The sequence below is a fragment of the Neopelma chrysocephalum genome, unplaced genomic scaffold, assembly GCF_003984885.1.
Source record: "Neopelma chrysocephalum unplaced genomic scaffold, ASM398488v2 Primary Assembly neopelma1_97, whole genome shotgun sequence".
NCBI lineage: Eukaryota > Metazoa > Chordata > Aves > Passeriformes > Pipridae > Neopelma > Neopelma chrysocephalum.
Genome location: NW_020897760.1, coordinates 7080154 through 7099673, shown reverse-complemented (window position 1 = coordinate 7099673; position 19520 = coordinate 7080154). Strand labels below are relative to the sequence as shown.

The 19520-nt window shown below is 37.8% G+C and overlaps 1 protein-coding gene and 1 long non-coding RNA gene across 10 annotated transcripts in view; one reads left to right on the top strand and one right to left on the bottom strand.

The window, feature by feature from the left end:
• Positions 1 to 15966, bottom strand: part of PTBP2 (polypyrimidine tract binding protein 2) — a 48595-nt gene extending 32629 nt beyond the window's left edge. For 4 of the 9 annotated variants that reach the window (XM_027694248.1, XM_027694247.1, XM_027694249.1 and 1 more), the window contains exons 1-3: positions 15815 to 15965; positions 14224 to 14254; positions 2761 to 2836 (exon numbers count right to left, since the gene is read on the bottom strand). In XM_027694248.1, coding sequence (XP_027550049.1) covers positions 2761 to 2836; positions 14224 to 14254; positions 15815 to 15822 — 115 coding nt within the window. In that variant the 5' untranslated portion in view covers positions 15823 to 15965. Of the gene's footprint in view, positions 1 to 2760; positions 2837 to 14223; positions 14255 to 15814 lie in introns of those variants that run through there. The other 5 variants (XM_027694245.1, XM_027694246.1, XM_027694251.1 and 2 more) reach the window with 4 other exon arrangements.
• A 34-nt stretch (positions 15967 to 16000) lies between these two features.
• LOC113972809 lies at positions 16001 to 17796 on the top strand. Its single transcript, XR_003536014.1, has 3 exons — positions 16001 to 16048; positions 17019 to 17143; positions 17729 to 17796. It is a non-coding gene; the product is annotated as an uncharacterized LOC113972809 (long non-coding RNA).
• Positions 17797 to 19520: the final 1724 nt, after the last annotated feature.

Here is a 19520-nt window from a genome sequence, read left to right as displayed (position 1 = left end):
ATGAAAGGGCATTAGCCCTAAAGGGCATATCAGTTTTAAGAGCTACAGAATAGGCCGATTCCTACAATGTGTCTCATTTACACAGAACTTAATAAGTGATCACAGATCTCTTAAGCCCTAGAAAATCTGAGAAAGACTCCTCACTACTATGCCTTGGCTAGAGCAAAATAAACTCTATTCACAGAAGTTTTAAATTCTTCTAAAGAGAAAGTAATAGCAGAACTGAAGCATAAGGAGGACATCAATTCAGACATAAAGAACATTTGAACTCACTGGGTTTCAGGAGGTGGTGACAGAAAAATTAACACACGAGTTTCCATTTGAGATCTAATTACTTCTGAGTTTACAATCTGAACTTGTAAACTGTGCAAGTCTGGAAAAAGTACTTCCAGATCCACAATAAGCCAGACAGCTACAGGAGGATATATTCAAAAATAATACTGAACTGTGGATTTATCCTACTCTACAGGGTTTTTTATGTTATTTAAAAAAGGCAGGTAGAAATTAAATTTGAATACAATAACAAGAAACTGTTTTTAAAAAAAAAAATCTCCAAACAAAGTAGCCCCCTTTCCACTGACCTCTATGGAGAATTATTTGAACTATAGGACTGCATTCAGAGTGTGGGTTTTTGTTTGTTTGCGACTATTTTTCCACCAACCTCCTTTATGTATTACACAACTTATATGAAACCTTTTACAAGTCAACTGCTACTACAGGAGCCAGGTCACTGCTCTGACCACTGCTGGTTGCTAATGAGATCATTTCTTGAGAAGTCACTCATGGTTCTGGATGCAAAAACAAAAAAAACCCAAAACAAACAAAACACACACAAAAAAAGGAACACACACAAAAACCCAAAACACCCATATAACAAAGAAACTCACAAGAATAAAACCCAGACCCTAAATCAGCTTAAAATGGGTGGAAATAAAAACAAGATGGGAATGAACATCTGTATTTGTTAAATACATCAAACTCCCAAGTTAACCTCATGGGATCAAAACAGCCTTTTCCATTTTAAGAACTTTTCACAAAGAGAAGAATTTCTATGTAAAGGCTGCTTAGAGAAGTTTCTGCACTTTTTCTTCTGAAAACTCAAAATTATAATAATTCTTATTTCAATTATTTTCCTTTAGCCTTTTTTACGTTTGATAAATTAACTTGCATTTAGTTTTCCTGAACTAAAAGTTTTTCTGAAAATATATGTGGAAAATTATGTAATATTTGGAACTTTGTCCTGGTAACAGTGCTCTCCCTCCCCCTCCCACTGCCCAAATCCAAACTCTTACACATACAACTTGAACTCCTTTTCATTCTAGCTTCTCATTTAAGTTAAGAAAATTGCTGAAGCACTAATTAATATCCAGGACTGCAGAGGACATCAAGAAAATGAAAACAAGAGGGACCTCTTTCAGAACCAGAAGAAAGTAAGAAAAACAAATGTTCTGGTGGTTCAAAATGGCTATGAATGCACTACACTGTACTTTTGATCTATTCCAAAGTATCATCACCTTTTCACCTCTGGTTACAGAACTGCCAATGGAAGTGGTTCTCTTCCTCCTCCCAACACTGCACTGTGTTTAGCAACTCTGCAATCACATGACTGATCCATGTGCAAGCACATGACTGCTCCATGGGAAAACATCATTTTGTTAGTATAGTTAAATGCTGGATTAGCTTATTCTGCAAGTTTATTAGCACTCCAACAGAAGAGAGCGTAGCAGAAACATGTGAAGTTGGGTGGGGTTTTTTTTCTGCTTGTGCTAAGGATGCAGGATGAGAAAGCATAGAGCTACCCATTCTGGCAACAGCTGCCACCACAGCACCCTAAATATAACAGGAAATTGCATCCTGAATCCCAAACTATTACTAATAGATTAAATGGAAAGAGTCTGCTACTAAAATCAGTGATTATAGTGCTCAGCACATAAATACAGAAAATCAGGCACAGTAAAGCAGTGAACCAGGCAACTAATTGGAAAGCCCAGCAACCCTCTGATACCATGAATCAATTCCTCCACATCTCTAAGGAAAAAGAAAACAACAAACCAAACACAAAAAAAACAACTGACAAAATGAAAAAAAAAAAGCAAGACCTCTAAAATAAGCTTTCCAAGGGAATTCAATGCACATTCAACATACAGGAGCATCAACTGCAAAAGAAGACATTTTAGTAAGTGCCAATTAATGAAAAACCTATCTTACATCACCAGAAATTTGATTAAAGAATAACCACACTCACTTTGCACTGACATTCTACCACTGCGATCTCAAACTGTAGGAGCAAAGTGAAGCTTCCTGCTTTAGCAGTCAATCAGAACAGAGGAAAACTCTGTTCTCCTGAATCCATACCGTATTATGAAACTGGCACAGTGTTCTTCCCTGTAATGCCCGGACTTGCAGACGTCTAAGTGTGAAAAAGTTGATGCCACAGAGGAGTTAAGCTGTTTACCTTTGCTTGGCACTTGGGATTCCTTACTTTAAAAGCAGCTGTACAAGACAAGGGTAATTTTTCATCCCATCACTCACCAACAATTTAGTGCGGAGATATCTCAAAGTTGCCTACTGTTTTACGGGATTATTCTTCTCAGATACCCAAAGTTTGTGAATATATATAAGGTCACTATAGTCTAATACATGCCAACAGTTTATCCCTCTATAGCACAACAGATTCTTGTTTCAGTGTTCTCCCCTTGTAAAAAGGAAATGAGTCCAAGTATAAATTATAGATTTCTCCTTTGAAAGGGCATCACTTACCAGTAACTACCATGCTGCTCATGTTAGAGTTCGGGCTATTGAGTACACTGCCTGAAAGAAGTTCGTCAGATCCTCTCTAAAAAGAAAGAGACAGTAAGAGATTTTTTTTCCTCTATTTTGTGATTTTTAAAGATGATACTTCCTCTTTTCAGATAAGTGCAACAACTTGAAATCTAAGTAAAACGGTATATTTACATGGCAATCTGAAATGAGAGCAGCTTAAGCACAGCTGTTTAACCCACCACTGACATGAAGCCATCTCTGGACACAATGAGAACTGCTGAACAATAATTTTGTCCAGCATTTCAAACTAAAATATTATTATGATTAAATATAGTCTATTTCAATAACATTTAAATTAACTCATAGTTTTATACTTTAATACACATATATATTAAATTATTATATCTAGCTGAAACTACAAGGGAAATCTATACAAATAGAAATATGGAGTTTAGCTCAATTCTGACACCCCTATTAAAAAAAAAAAAAAGACTTGTCTTCACAGAAAATGATCAATTTTCATTTTGGGGACATCCATTTGTTCTGCAAAACACAATTTAGGGCAGAGAATTACATCTTCATTGTAATTCTTAAAACATGACAAATATCAATTAATGAATGACTTGAAAGTGGGCTGCAAAAATCAGAGCAGGGTTTATACTGAAAACACACAATCCTTTCTTCTCAAATTCTTTGTAAGATGGGGATTTGATGTAACTGAAGAAACTTATGTTTTTCACACCTTTTTCTTTCCTTTTTTTTTCTTTTACCACCCATCCCCCTTCATCCCTCAAGACTTAAACCTCCCAAAAAGCCTACAAAATTTTTACATGATCTTTCAATAAAAAAAGATTTTAAAGCATCCTTTGAATATTATCTTTAATTTCTTATAGGTTCTATCCCCACTTAAAAAGTATTTCCACAGCACCCTTAAGACTAATCCAGATCACAGCTAAAATGGAAATGATGAAAAAACAAGTTACTACCTGTCTTTATAAAAATAAATATTTTCACCTCTGTTGTGGACACTACAACAGAATCATGACTAGTTAGTGAACATGCTTTACAGAGCACCTCAATAATGCATAATAAATTCATCTGAGGCTATCACCTTTCTAGACAGCACAACTGAAAGACGTATAAAAAACAAACCTTTACCATTTTATCATATTGCACTGTGTGTCCACACACAGAACAGTATGTTAAAAGTTTATATAGGTATATGCACACATAGAGCTATTAAAATTTATGCAGTTTTCAACATCAGAATCTTTATACAACTTATTGAATGCTCTAAGCTCTTAAGGGTACATAGCAAGTAACAAAGCCGTGCCTATAAGATCAGCAACAGAGTTCCTTTAAAATTGCATCATGCCTAATACCAAGATTAGGAAGGACCATCAGAAGGACTAAGTCTTGTCCTTTTCAATATAAAGATGCATTTTTAATCAGATATAACCAAAGAAAAATTTAGCTAGACAAAGCTGAGAAACAAGATAGAGAAGTTATGGAAACTCTGTTATTTAAACCACATTGCTTTCTACTATAAATACAATAACAGAGGCACCCAGTGTGAGCTGAAACAGACATTCCTTCTTTCTCTTTAATGTTCTATTTTCTAACGTAATATTGACAAGGGTAGAACGTTGCAGAGTTCAAGATTACTAACAGCACTAGCTTACTCAGTGATAACAGCAGTTTTTTCTGCTTGCAGCTACCCACCCAGCCTTGCCCGCGAGCCCCTGTCTGCAGCCTGGACAGCTCAACTCAAGAGGCAGAAGTAGCAGCAGAGACTGAATCCGTTCACAGTCAAGCTGATTAACATAATTCAGCAGCATTTTTTTCCCCTCAATATGACAGACGTTAATTTGCAATGGTACAGCAGTTACTACATAAACAGCTGAAGCAACCCCAGTACCAAATGAATGCTCTTCCCAGAACATGCAGGAACTTTTCAATTCTGAAATATCTCAAATTTGAGTTGTCTTCAGCTTCAGAAAGTTACTTACAAGAGCAACTGCTGAATGAAAGAACGCAAGTGTGACTGCATAAACTTCTGGCTCCTAGTAAATCAGGCTTTCAAAAAGCACAAATTACTCAATAGAGTGGATATTCAGTTACTGTATTTGTGTTTCATGAACAGTTCTCTCTTCATTTTGAAACATATCATTTTACATTTCATGAATACCTTCATAGTCAATCACAAGATTTTAGCATTGCACTTGAAAGTTTTAACATTTTTGCTTCAGAAGAATAAATAAATATGAATTTCTTACACTGGCCTGTATCGTAATTCTACACTTGTCTTATCCGCATAAATTAGTGTTCAAAAGTCTAATTCACAAATGAACAGGTTCATATGTGGAATGTTCTTCCAGTCCCCCATGAAATCACAAATGTATAGCAACCCTCTGCTAACTCACTCCCATACATATTTGCCAAGCTTTTGGTCAAAGATCTCTCTCACCGTGTGAGTAATCATCTTTACTAGATATACATGCCTGTTTTTCCTAGTTGGTTCTTAAGCAGCCTAGACAGCTCTATACTTCATTCAACGTGTAACTTTAAAACCAGCTATGCAGTAAAAGACACATGATGTACTTGGACACAGAATGATTAAATTACAAAATCAAAAGCAGTAACTGCCTGGTAATTGTGATTTACTTCAAAAGGTTATCTGAAGATGCATGTTTTCTAATAAAGCAATTTAATATAAGCATCCCAAGTGTGTGCTCTTAGACTGGCACTACTACGTGACACAAGCATTACCTGAATTACATAGACATAAATACTTATTTTACTTACATTTATTCAGCAGAGATGAGATTTTATTCAATTTGTTGTTTGGGGTGTTTGGGTTTGGTTTTATGTGCATCTTCTCTCAGAGGGTGCTAAGACACAAAGGACTGGCCTCTTGCTCCAAGAGCAAAGCTTTTTGTAATTCTGCTATGTCACAGACATAACTCTGCTACAAATTTCAAGAACTATAACTAATTTTCCAAGCATCCTGAATATTTAATTAGTCTTATTTTCAAGCACAGCAGTTCTGCTAGTTAAATCATGCAAAACAAAGGAACCTTTAAACTAAATTAGGTAATTGTATTAAGTGTTTCAGAGGTACGGAAACTAAAGTCAGATCTTCTAAGAGCATAGCGAATCAGATTCAAGAAGAATGGAAGATCCAAGAGCAATGTTCACTTCAGTTTTTTCCCCATCTGTGCAAACTGCTGAGTTTAAAGAATCAAAGAAAGCTTGAGATTGTGTAACGATACTGAAGATCACAAACACATAGATGGCAGAAACATTCACATCCAAGTTAAAATAACAAACAAACAAAACCCACCACAATGATTTTATTTCATCACAGACTGCAAAGAAACATTACTGTAATAGCAACATGATGGAGACTAATTGAATATCCATTTTAGCATGAGGCAAGGAGATTATGAAGGACAAAATAAGAAGTACAAACTGCTATTATACTATTAATAGGTCATCTTCTGACATGTAGTCCTCAACAGCACAAGTTTTCACTGCCTTGTTTCTATTCCTACGAATGTCAAGAAGATTAATCTACATTAATCTTCCATAAAAGCTAACCACTAACTACTCATATCAGAGATATTTAGAACATTTTTTTATGAAATCAGCATCTGCAAAAATACTAGTACAAAAAAAAACAAACTCAAGGGAATTGCCAAACTAACATCTTGCAGTGAGTGAACCTTGAATTTACTGCAGTCAATACTGTCCTTTCAACGAAGCTCATGTTATCACACCCTTGCCCCCATGAGAGCATTTCCATCCGTGGTGTGGAAACATCATGTTAATGTATGGCTTCAATCATTGGAATTATGTAAAACTGACATGTAGGACCCACTTTCAAAAAAGATTAAAAATATACCAGCTCAGACTTTTCATACATAATTAAAATTCAAAATTATATACACAAAAATTATTTTATATACTGAAAATTGAAGATACCACTTCGATATTTTAGTTGATTTCCCTAAATGAATAGTTATTGTATATGCTGTCACTTCTAGAATTTACAAAATCAACTATACAAAGAAAAAGAAGCCCCTAGCTTAGCAAATTATTCTTCTAGCTCCTTGCTTTAATAGTCACAGCTAACTCAAAATCCCTCACTACACAAGCTGGATTTACATAGAAAGATTTCAGATTTTGCCCCCCCCAGAACAGACCACTATAAAGCTTCATGCTATCACAGGTTATATTAAGTAGCTGTGTAATTTCAGGAAGTCATTACAGACATACTATCCTTCCAGACTAATCAAAATTATACTACATAGAAGTCTTCGCCAACTATTGCCAGATAGGGCTTTAAATATTTCAAACATTGCCCAGATTTTATTACATCCAAGGTACAACCAGGGAGTAACAACTTTGGCTTGGGAGTTACTAAAGCGATTTAGTCTTTTATGCATGCAAGTATTTTTTGAAAACTGTTTATGTCCAAGAAACATGAGTTATTTTCCCAATAATTCAGGGCTATGGAGACTGATCAGCAGTTATGGCTGAACCTAACACAGCAGTGTATTACAGAAGGCATATTACAAATGTGTGTAGAAGCACTACAATACTCCAAGAACACTAAACCAATAGTACTAGAAACAGTAAAAAAGTGACAAAACCGCACTTTGTTAAAAAGTCAACAGTATCATCTAAAATAAATTCTTAAATTTGCACTGGAAAATATAAAGACGACACTCAAAGATATTGAAAAATACATTTTCTGATAAATCCTCTCATTTGTGGTATTCAAATTTGTTGATATTAAAAACCTTTCTCAAAAAACATGATGCTTCTGCCCTCCCCATTTCCCTCTCTCCCCCCTTCTCCCCCAGCTGAAAGAAAAATAGGAGAACTTTAGTTGCACTGCACATTTACCACAGTCATTCTCAGCCTACAGGCACGAATTTCCCAAGGGGTATGACAAGCCAGGAGACAGATCTCATGATTTAAGGAAATCCAACAGCATTGTAAAACACTTCATTTCTAACAACATCTGGGAACAATTTAAGAGCGAGCCAGAAACCTGATAGTATGGGAGAGGAATAAAAGGACACGACAATTTCAACCGAGACATTAAGCATTCCCCTCTAACAGATACACACCTGCGAACACACTACTTTAGTATCTGAATTAACTTTAGGGACTGGACATTGGAAACAAAAGAACAACACATTTTAAACCCCCCAACACAACATTTATAAACTTCGTTGAGTTTACATGTGTGATGGATCAGAATTCAATGAATGCTTCATTTTTAACATGATATATTTTTAATGAATCCTTGCATAAATATACCCTCACATACTCTTTGGTGAAGAAGAAACACCTGATCTGCCTCATGCTCTGACTACATGCACTAATATAGATTACCCTAACGAATTTGTTACACCTCTCATATGTACAGGATCACAGAAGACCCATTCAGGACAAGACAAGCCAAGTCCAAATGTACAATCCAAAAGAAACTCCATGCAGGTTCATAAATACTTTACAAACCATACCATTCAAACCATAAGTTTGTTATCACTTCACCAGAAGCTTACACGAAAGGAGTACACCTACATGATTTTTTTTTAAAGATTACACTATTTAAATATATTAGCATGAAATCTTATCAAATAAGGTCATGCACTCCTTGGGTGCTTAATAACTCACTTGTAACTTAATACTGAATGAAAAGCATTCAGTATTGTTAACTGGATACAATATGACCACCTTTCCATACTTACTACTCTCCATATATTCACTTTCTTACCCTACTTCAATTCTTTTCCATACTCTCCTCAGCCAAGCATATATTGTTCACACAGCCAAACAACTAACTTTGCCATTTTAACACTCTCAGTTTTTGAGTAAGAAAGGATCTAGGAGAAAATTAAGCTTTTATTCTTGCAACTATTCACACAGTATATGCTATGTACCTCATTCATAAAAACATAAAAAGTCTGTAGAAATTGAGAGAGACCAATCAACGGAATCTAAAAAGTCTTTAAGATCGAAAGGAGATAATTCTCAATTCCCCTGAAAATAGCCAAATTTCTCAAAGCACCAGAAGATCAGGATGGACTATTAAACCAAAAAGCCAAAGAGTAAAGAATTAAATTTCCACCTGCACCACGTCACACAGCCCCATCTGGAAACCTCCAAACTTTCAATTGTAAGGAAAGACGTCAGGCAAGAACCTTGTTTAAAATGAATCAGTGCTTCAAAGATCAAGGAGAAAGTACACTAACAAGATCACTTATTCCAGCATTTCAGACTTTCTATTCTACTTCTACCAGGAAAGAAAGTGTTACTCTCAAACAGCTGTACGTTACTGGTAGTAAATTAGAATAGGTGAGAACAACTTACTAGAGCTATGATCTGGATGTGTTCTCTGCTTTCCAGATAGAGATTCATGGCACCTACATGTACAGATGCTATAATGTTCCACACGTTTTTTTGCTGTCTACTGCTACTATCACGACTAAGTATCATTGAACACAAAAGTTGTTTAAAAACATTATCCTAGCTAACACAAAACTAAAACAGTTTCTCCAATTCATAAACAGCCCATTTTTCTCAAGTCACTGCCTCTTTGTCTAATCTACTAGTAATTACATTAGACATGAAAATATAGCTCAAAACTATAATTCTAATATTTTAAATACAACAAAACAGACAATCACATGGCATTTGTCTGTAAGAATGAATCAATTTTTTATCCTACCACTTCCTTTGTTTTAAGTAGCCAAAATGACAACAGTGAAGGCAAAAGATTTCAGAAAAAGAAAAAACTGAAAGGAACAAGCTACTGAAACAAATTTTTCCACTTCTTAAATTTAGTCTTCTGACAACTTGCTAGAATTTCTGACTTTTCAATACAAATTTTCATTATATAGTGTACAGATGAAATAAGTCACAAAGTACCCACAGTATTTGTTTCTATCATGAAGAAATTCTCAGTTATTAGTAGCAAAAAAGGGTCAGTGTTCTATAATTTTGTAAGAGAAGACTTCCCCTTAGAACTTGAGTTAAAAAAACCGAAGTGGACAATGCTTCAAGAGTACTGTACAGATTGCTACTTTGTGCTCTCTCCATTTTCTCCATCAGTTCCTCTCTCTCCTGGTTTTAGCTATTGTCCTTCCCCCATACTACTATATTCCTCCATGTTAAGTTTCAGCAACCAGGAAATAGGGGGACTTTGTGATACCTTACTGTCTGGAAAACTTAAAAAAACCACTAGGACAGTGCTTTTGAGCATCTTCTACCCATCCCTAACATAACCAACTAAATACACATTAATTATTCCCTCTTTTCTTAAGGGCACTGCAAAGGCTGATGCCCTGACTTTGGGAGGAAAAAGCCATCCCCACATCTTTAAACATTACAGAATTACGTTTATTAGAATATGAGTTTTCCATCCTAGCTATAATTGGGGCTGTCTTTGCTTGGCAACTGAAGCTCTGTTTTTGGCTAGTATAGCCCAAAATACTCTCAATAATGTCAAAAATTCCCAAATGCTGAAGCCAAACAATGCATCCATGAAGAAATGACTGCTTCTTTTCTCCTCTCAGGTAGAAGCACCCCTCAGCCATTCTGAAACATGCATTCCATATATACAAAATGAGTCACTCAATTGTTCAGGCCCCATTTACTGCACAGCTACACATGTCATCCAGGAGGAAGATGATACATTAGACTGAAGTGGCACACGCTGAAATACAGTAGAAGAGATCATCCTCAACATGCACCCAAAATTCACTTAAGTTATTCCCTGTACCTGTGTGACAGATATTCTTTACATTGTGTTTTACACCCCTCCAGAGTCTTTTAATTACTCCAGAGAAGAGATACATTATATACTTCATACATGGCTCTACTACTCCAAGCACCTAATCACTTTACTTACAAGATTAAAGCATTGTAACTGCAAAGAGAACACAGGAGAGCAATTCAAAGTACAGTTATTAGATGCTGATTATTAAATACTCAAATCTATATAGCCAGTGAGCAGTGAGAAGACTGAGACTAGTAGCTAACTAGCAAGCCATTTTATTTTCAGTAACTAAGGACCTCATGTAATAAGAGCAGAGCAACTGTGATGTACCTTTTTTAAACAAAAAAGCAAACATTCTATATAACATGGCAATTTTTAAAACTGTGCATGAAGAAATCCATAACATGTACAGAACTTCTTCAAGAAACTGAAAATTTTTGAAAATATTGAACTATGTAATATACTACCATTACTGGAATTCTTAGCTCTCTTCTATTCAAGTACACTTTACACAAACTGCTTATATACAATGTGAGTTCACAAACTAACAGATACAGAACTAAAGTTCATCCTTACTGCATTACTTTGTAAATAGTAATGTAAGGGGTGAACTGTGTGCAGAGTGACATTTCTTTGCCTCCATGAATTCTAGGTAAGCAAAAAAAGACATTACAGACCAAATCAGAGTTATTTCATATGTATTTACAAAATGACTGGGTTTTAACATGTTCTAATGCTTTCAGAAATTAAAACACACTGCTCCTCTGACAGATTTTAGCTTGTAAGTGTGCTCCCATTACATGTTTTGAGTTGCACAAATCCCCACATTTACTGTATGCAAACCAAGTTTTCAAATAGTATTTGTCATTTTTTCCATCTCCATCCTGAGTTTTATGTTTTCATCCGCTTTTGGTGTCATTTTCTGGTGACTCAACATGTAAATAAAATGAAGACTGAACATCAGATGAAGAAAAATGTCTTAAATCAAGTGCACAGCACAAATAAATGAAGCAATAGCTTCAAATTTATCAGCCTCACTTGCAGGTAACTCAGACTATAAATCTCTTAATAAAACATTATAAGCAAGCATTCCTTCTACTATATACTTGCCTTGCCCATATGAAGTCCTCAAAGCTCAAAAGCCCTCTTTTAATTGAAAAACAATACCCACACTACAGTAGTTAACTCCTGTTACTCTTTTACAAATGGGTTTAAAAATATAAGTAACATGCTCACTTTTCTGTTTAAGAGAGAAACCAGACAGACAAGAGTTAATAAAATTTTCAAATTTGTATTGACATGACTGATGATAAAATGAAGCAAATTTTCCAAACAGAAGAGTCTTATATCACAATTCATTTCTCTAAGTGTAACTGAGTATATCACAACATGCTGTATAACTGACCAGCATATATACTGTAGGTGAAAAAGAAAGCATTGGTTGAAACTAATATCCTGGATAAGTTGATTTCACACAGGTGAAATCTCCAATGCCTATCCAGTCACAATAAAAGCAGCGTTGGAATTGCATTAAAACTGCTTATGCAATTCCTTAGATTCAAAACTTAATGTCTACACCATAGCACCCCAAAGAAAGGATAACAGCCAAATAAAGGCCGGATGAATGATCCCAGTTGTTTATATACACCTACAGTAAGGCATTCCTCAACTTTAAAACTTCAGTGCATCAAGGGCAGTGAAGAGTCACCAGAGAAGAAAAAGAAAAAATGTTTCACATGGCCTTCCACAAAACACAAATGAAGCTGGCTTTAAGACTGCTACCCACACTGTATATATCAATTAGAAAGAAATTCCATTTTCCATTATTAGTATCTTGAGATAATTACAGAAGCTCGAGAATACAATCCAGTTTACTCCTCCCATAGTTAACAGCTTTTTCAGAAAATCATCATCCTTATTTATTCCCACTACTTCCATGCACAGACTGTTTTCTTTTAAAATCTGAACAGCAAGTCTATTTTTACAAGGCAAAGAGCAAAACTTTTTGACACTTCTGTGCCTTTCCTTGTATTTATTTTAATTACTGCCTTCAATACACCCGGCTTGCTTTCTTTCTTATATTCATAATATGACTTCTATAATCTTATAATCTCATACAACTTCTATAATCTCATAATATAACTTCTATAATCAACAGAAAGAAGCAGTTACGTCCTCTGGAGTGTCTTCATTTCACTGTCTGGCTAGTATCTGAAAGTATGGTTCCAAAATTGCAACATATTTCATAACACTCAAATTCTCAAAAACACTCAAGTTGCTCATAGTAAAGAATGAAAGGGATACTGAATCCATTTACTTCTCCTGAAGTGAGAACGTCAGAATCCAAGGTTCAAGTAATACATAGTTTACCTGAAACTGCTTCTTCACTAGATAGGACTGAGGGCAATTTATGGATTTATTTTCTTTTTGCCTCAAAGCAAATGATCAGTTTACTTCAGAAAAACTTGGAACTCTTGGAACTTCCTTGGGTATTCCTCCAAACTACTAAATACATTCTTAAACTTTTATCAGTCCTCTCAGGCAACAAGGAAACAATCATGCCAGTTCATATTTCTATTGTGATTAGCTCCCACAGAAGTGCTTTAATAACTACACTTCACTCACGACTCAGAGAGTGATTTTAAGCCTGTCTCCAACACTGCATGAACATATGGAGCCAGATGGGTCCAGAATCCATATAACTGACTTCTTATAGCTCTTCCTAGAAGCAAGCCTGCTCAGGAACATAATACAGGTACATCTGACAGAACAGCTGCTGTATCTATAGGTTGGATGTATTATGTAGGAACTAGTCCAAATCAAGCAGGACTGATACTGAACCTGAGCACCTGAGCCTTACTAGACAAAGCCTGCCTTAGCAAGCAGTTAACACAGATCAGCTTCAGGTGAAAAGGTAGGTAAGTAGCACAAGCTAAAAAGTCCCTGACCACATGTGAAGAGTTAACTGTATGCACTAGTAAACTTCTATGTTCCTGCCACTGAAAGAATTGCTCACAAGCATTCATTAAAGTTCCCTTGTCCCATATATCTTTGCTTTCTCATTATTTCTTAGTCTGCTACTATGAAGTACAGATCTAACTCCTGAGACAGATTTGAATAAAAAAGTGAAATAAATAGTAAATTAACAACCCTTTTCCTTGCTATTAAAAAAAAGATAAGTTAATAACCAAACTTGAGAAATAAAAAGTAAAGCAAAGCAAACACCCACTTCTGTGTCTACATAACAAATTCTACCTCCCATATTTTTGAGTCCTATTACAGGCAGTCACTTCTTTTTTAACTTCAGCGGTAACTGTTTTTAAATAAGGAGGGGGAGGGAGAGAAGAAAACACGACTTTTACAGGCATCATGCAACAATGAGAAAGTGTTGTTTGAAAAAAATACGCAAAACTAAACTTTAAAATAAGAAGCTGACACCACTACATTAATCTAGAACCACTGTTTACAGTTCAGTGCCTAGAAAGGTCTTTTATGTAGAGTCTCCAATTTACCCCTGGGGATTTTTGGTTAATAAAGCATATAGTGCTGACTGGATATCAGCTCACAATGACTAGCTAAAATCTACCAATTTGCAATACTGATGCTCAAAGTAGTTAATTTTGTATCAACAGTTTGCCCCCTTATTTGTTAAGTGTACATCCTACCTTCACACCAACTGCAACATCAGTGACAATGCTGTAAAAAAAAAAACAAACAAGAACACAAGTTAACCAATTTATCTTCAAATTCAACTTTTCAGTGTATTGCAATGATAAAATAATGAGGAAACAAATAGCCAACAACTTCCCCGATCAAGAAACTGTGTTCCAAGAACACAGCAGGACTGAGGGGAAGTACAAAAGAAACCTACAAAAGCCACTGAGCTCCCCCAGATTACAGGCTTCTCCAAAAGAGTACAAAGTTTCAAGTAAACGTCACTGCAGTGCAGCACTGTTAGGAAATTTCTTCAGGAAACTCGGGTCTCTGGACTACACATGGACCATAGGGTGGAAATAAAATAATTTGAAAGCAAGTACAGAACTTTTCTCAAACATCTCTGCTAACTAGACAGCTAATTCAGCAACACAGCCTGCCCTAGAGATCTTCTTAAACCAGAAAGCAACGAAAACATTTTTTTTTAAATTAGCTTGAAAAAAAAAGGAACGCATTGGCAGTTACACTTATATGAAATTTAATGAGGTACACCTATACAAAACTCTGCAACAGGTATGTCAAGGTCCACCTTTTTCTTAGAGGTTGTGACATCATCACTCAGTGTGTAACACAAACCCAACAGAAATGTAAGTCCACACCAAGAAAAAAAAAAACACGAATATGTAAGAGCATTCCACCATGTAGTACTCATTAGTGACAAGACTTCTCAGACAGGATTTGTAAAACCTAACATTATAACTACAACTAACCATAAAAAGCCTTTAGAACTCTCACAGTTGAAAGGTTATATGCTATAAGCATACCAAAGAGATGGGTTCTCTGTTTGAAATAGAGTAAACAACTTAATAAGAAATGCGGGAGCTGGAAGCTGTTGTGTTTACACTAACGAGGGCTACAACTAGCAGCCCCATTTTCCATATCCAACAAAAAGCAGGCCTTGTGTGTGGTGCCTGCCCACCCCAGCCCTCGCTGTCCCGCATGGTCGACTCCTTCCAACCTTCCCTTCTTTGGCTCTTACAGCCAGTGCACAGCGTATACAAAGACATCTTTCTACCTGAGGAGGGGGTAAACCAAAGGGCTTATTAGGCAGTTTCTGAAAACAAAAGAGCTCGACATCTGGCTCCCGCTGGTATCGCTCCTCCCCTCCAGCCAGCTCCAAAACAAACCCGAGCCCCGCAGCGTGCCCCTCCTCACCCCCACCCGAGGGGAGACACGGCTTAGGCGGGAGAGCAAGAGGGAGCGAGAGGCTCTGGGGGGCCGATGGGGGTAGATCGCGCTGCCTCTTCACGTCGAGACGCGCCGTATCGAGCACTGCACTGAGCAGGGGGGGGCCCAAATCCGTCGGCGACTCGAGCGGGGGATCCTACTGGGGGGTTACGGAGATGCTGAGCCCCGTCTTGCCCCGCTCCCAGCCTGCACGGGGATCTCAGGCTCCAGCCGTCCCGCGGCGGGCAGCTCGCCGCTCCCCACCCCCTCGGAGACGCCCGCCGTCAGCCAGCGAGGCACCGGGACAGGTCCCAGCACCGACCGGCAGCAGCAGCGCGGCGGCCCCTCGGTCCGAACGCCCCGGCCCCCACTCACCCGTCCATCGCCGAGCAGGGCAGAGCGCGGGCAGCGGGACAGAAGCCGCGCACGGGGAGGCTGCGAGAAAATGGCGGCCTGGCCTGCACGGGAACCGCCGAGCGTTGCCGAGTGCCGGGCTCCGCTCCGCGTCCGCCGCCGCTACCGCGCACGCGCCGGCCGCTCGCGCATGCGCCTTGCGCAGCGGTGAAGCTTTTGCCCTCAGCTGCCCGGCCCGAGCCGGCTCGTGAGGCGGTGCGAGCCTGCCCCGCCCGGGGCGGGAACGGGGCGGGGGAGTCCCTCACACACATGGCGGGTCCAGCACCCGCATCCCAGGTCCGTCACGCGCGTCCCGGGTCCTGCACCCGGGTCCCGAGGGGCGGGTCCACCCCCGCCGCCCCCAGCGGCCCGGGCGCTGTCGTGTGTCCCCCCACTCCGCAGTCCCGAAGCGGGGCGCCGGGGCGGGACAGGCGTTCCCCAGGCCATGGCCGTTCCCGGCCGCCCCGCCCGGGGCCGTGGCTGAGCCGCCGGACCCAACTTGTTGCGTGGAGAGAGTTCCCGCGCTTGTTGCCAGCGTTTCCCAGCGCCGGGATCTGGTCCCGTGTCCTCAGGGAAAACGTTCAGATGGCCCGGGCAGCCCCGTGCACCCCGTCCCCCTACAGGGAGCCCTGTCCCCATCGCTCGGTGCCCTCGGCTGCGCAGTCACTGACAGGGAAACAACGTGTTGAGTATATGGTTGATCACTAATAGTATTTAAAAAATAATTAAGATGAACGTACAAATCAACCATTGCAGTGAGCTGGGTTGTTTCCTCACAGAAATCCGTGTCGCTGTGGTTTTCTGTAAACTATCACGTCAGGGTACAAACTATTTGCTCTGCCTGGCCATTAGGAAATACATTATTTCTCCCCCTTATTTTTTGGCAGGTCTCAATGTTTCATCACAAATCTCAAAATGTTTGATCACAAATCTCAAAATGTTTGATACAGGGTTTCTAGAAAGAGCTGTGTGTGAGACAGTCCTGGATTGCATTCAAACAAAAAGTCGAACTAAAGGTTTTATACCTATGAAAGAAAATTTGAAAATGTGATCCAAATGTTCCTAAAAGATCCCAAACACAGAAGAATACTAAAAAGTATTCAAAACGTCTCCTGTTATTTTTATATTTTCAAAACTATGTTTTGAGGAAGTAGTCCCTTACTTGATTGCACTTTATTTTTTTCAGGTTACTTTAAGTCCCTTGGAGTCTGTCACTGAAACTATTACAATGAAGCTTATAAAGAATTTAGGAACCAAAAAACTATGCATACCTCCATAACTAGAAATTTTTCAGTATGCTTTAATACTCCTGTATCCTTCTTCTCTACAGTGACCTCATGAATAGCTTAATAACTGACTTAACAATTAGGAGTACATACAAATTCTTATTTTACTCTGTGACTTTTTGTTCTGTTCTAGAAAAGTCACTCTGGTTCTCTGCAGCAATCAGTTTACTAGATGGAAAATAGCTCAGTTTTATATTTGTAAAAGTACTAATCCTTCTACTTCTTAGTAATTAACAGAAAAGGTGTCTTTCCATTTGACTTCTCTGTCTCACTGCCTGACTTGCTTACCTCCATTGCCTTTATAGTAATGCCATCTTCAAACCATATCTTCTCTTCTGTAACATTCCTGTTTTCTTCTTCTCTCATGACACCTAGCAGAATTTATCTAATTAAGTGAGCTAATTCTCATTCAGTTTATCCTCTGAGTTAGATGCTCTTCCCTATAAGGGAGACTAGGAGCTCCTGTTGAGTGTTTATAGCAGAAAAGACACTGGAACTGAGTTTGCAAATTTGAGTTATAGAGAAAAACTCTGCCCCTCCCCCCCCCAAACCATCAATAAAGTAATAATTAATCAATCAGGATTTTACCTTAACCTTAACCCTAATCTAGAGCATTTAATTTTAGAAGGGAAAAAAAAGATACCAACATTCAGTGTGTTACTAATAAAATACCATGACACTCTCTTGCTCAGAGTGTTTGTGCAATGTGGTATTCCACTTTCCTCTTCAAGTAGCTTTGCCTTTTTATACTATTAGATCATTTTTAGTATGCTTTTGGTTGCCTGGTGAAATGTCTGCCATATTTGGGACATTGTGATAGCACAAATAAAGACTTGGTCATCTGTTTTCTCTGTTGCTAGAGTATGTCTTTGCTTTGTTTTTCTAATGTTTTAGAAGGTCAGAAAAAAATTGCTGCGAAAAAACACCCCCTTGTCCTTATGACCTGTCAACTTTCTGCTGAAGTCCTGCATCAGATATTTCAAAAAGCAGCTGAAATGTCCAATGAGACAATCATTCAGTAAAACACCTCAAGCAAAACCCTCCACATTCAGTTGTTGCATTACAAAACACCAGGGCTTAAATCCTCAATCCATTTTATTCTAACAAAAGTTTAAGTGTAGATACTTCTATAGGCTATACAAAAGTTCCAAAAGTTTTCTCTTGAAATCCTAGTAATCTTACTGCTGCGATAATATTTTGTTTTCCAAAATAGTTTCCTTTGATTGATACACTTAGATGTTTCACTTTGATTGGTTGTTGCCTTTTTATTTCAAGAACAGCTAATATCTGTGTAGTTCAGTAGCATTATGAGTAGTTATTGATGAATGCTTAGTGAAAGATTTTAGGAACAAGAAAGCACACAAAGATATTTTCTGCTGTATGTTGTCTCAAATTGAATCTCTGGAGCTACTGGGGAAAAAACCCAGCATCCACATTCTCAAAGAATATCTTGTCCAAGGATGTGCCTGAGTACTTTTTGACACCTGCAGCATTCTAGGGCAACAAATGATGCAATTTTGGAAATCTCTGTGTGAAAAATATTTTCTTTTGTTTGTGTCAGGCCCACTGCCTAATAATTTCCTTTGATGTCCACTAGTTCTTTTCTTTTAAAAAATATATGACTTTCCCCGTTCACTAAACATGCCATTCATGAATACATATAGCTTCGTCATATTTTCTTCAGTTCTATTTACAAAGTCCTAGTAAATTTAATGTCTTCCCTATTAGAAGTCATTCCATGTTTTCAGTAATTTGTTTTGCCTTTTTATATACCTTTCCTAATTCTGTTCTAGAAGACCATAATGGTCATCATTATTCAAGTTACAAATCCAGTGGCTTTATATAGGTGCATAATAAGTGCTTTCTGGTTTTATATTCTTTTTCTTTTCTGATAATACCAATCTCATTTGCATGTTTGAATGCTACACAGCCATGAGCTGCTGTTTTCACACCCCCTACAACTCAAGCACTCTTTGCTGTGTGGAAGCCATTCATTTAGATTCTAGGACTTTGCATATATATTTTGGCTTTTTTTCTCCCTCGAATATTACTTCCATTTTTCAGCACAGAATTCAACTTGCCATTTCATCATTCAGTCACACAGTATCATGAGAGCTTTCCACAATTCTTCACGGTCAGCTTTTGTTTTTATTACCATGAATAATTCAGCATCATCAGCAAACTTGGTTGCCTCAATAATCACTCTTTTTTCCAGATCATTTAAGAATATGCTGAACAGCACAGGTCCCTGTGGTACTCTACCACTGACCTCCCTCTACGGTGAAAAAAATAGACCATTTTTCTTGTCCTTCATTTAATATCTTTTAATAATGTAGTATTAATAACTAATAATTAAAAATTTATTAATATATCAAATAATATACCTGTTAATACTGTATCAC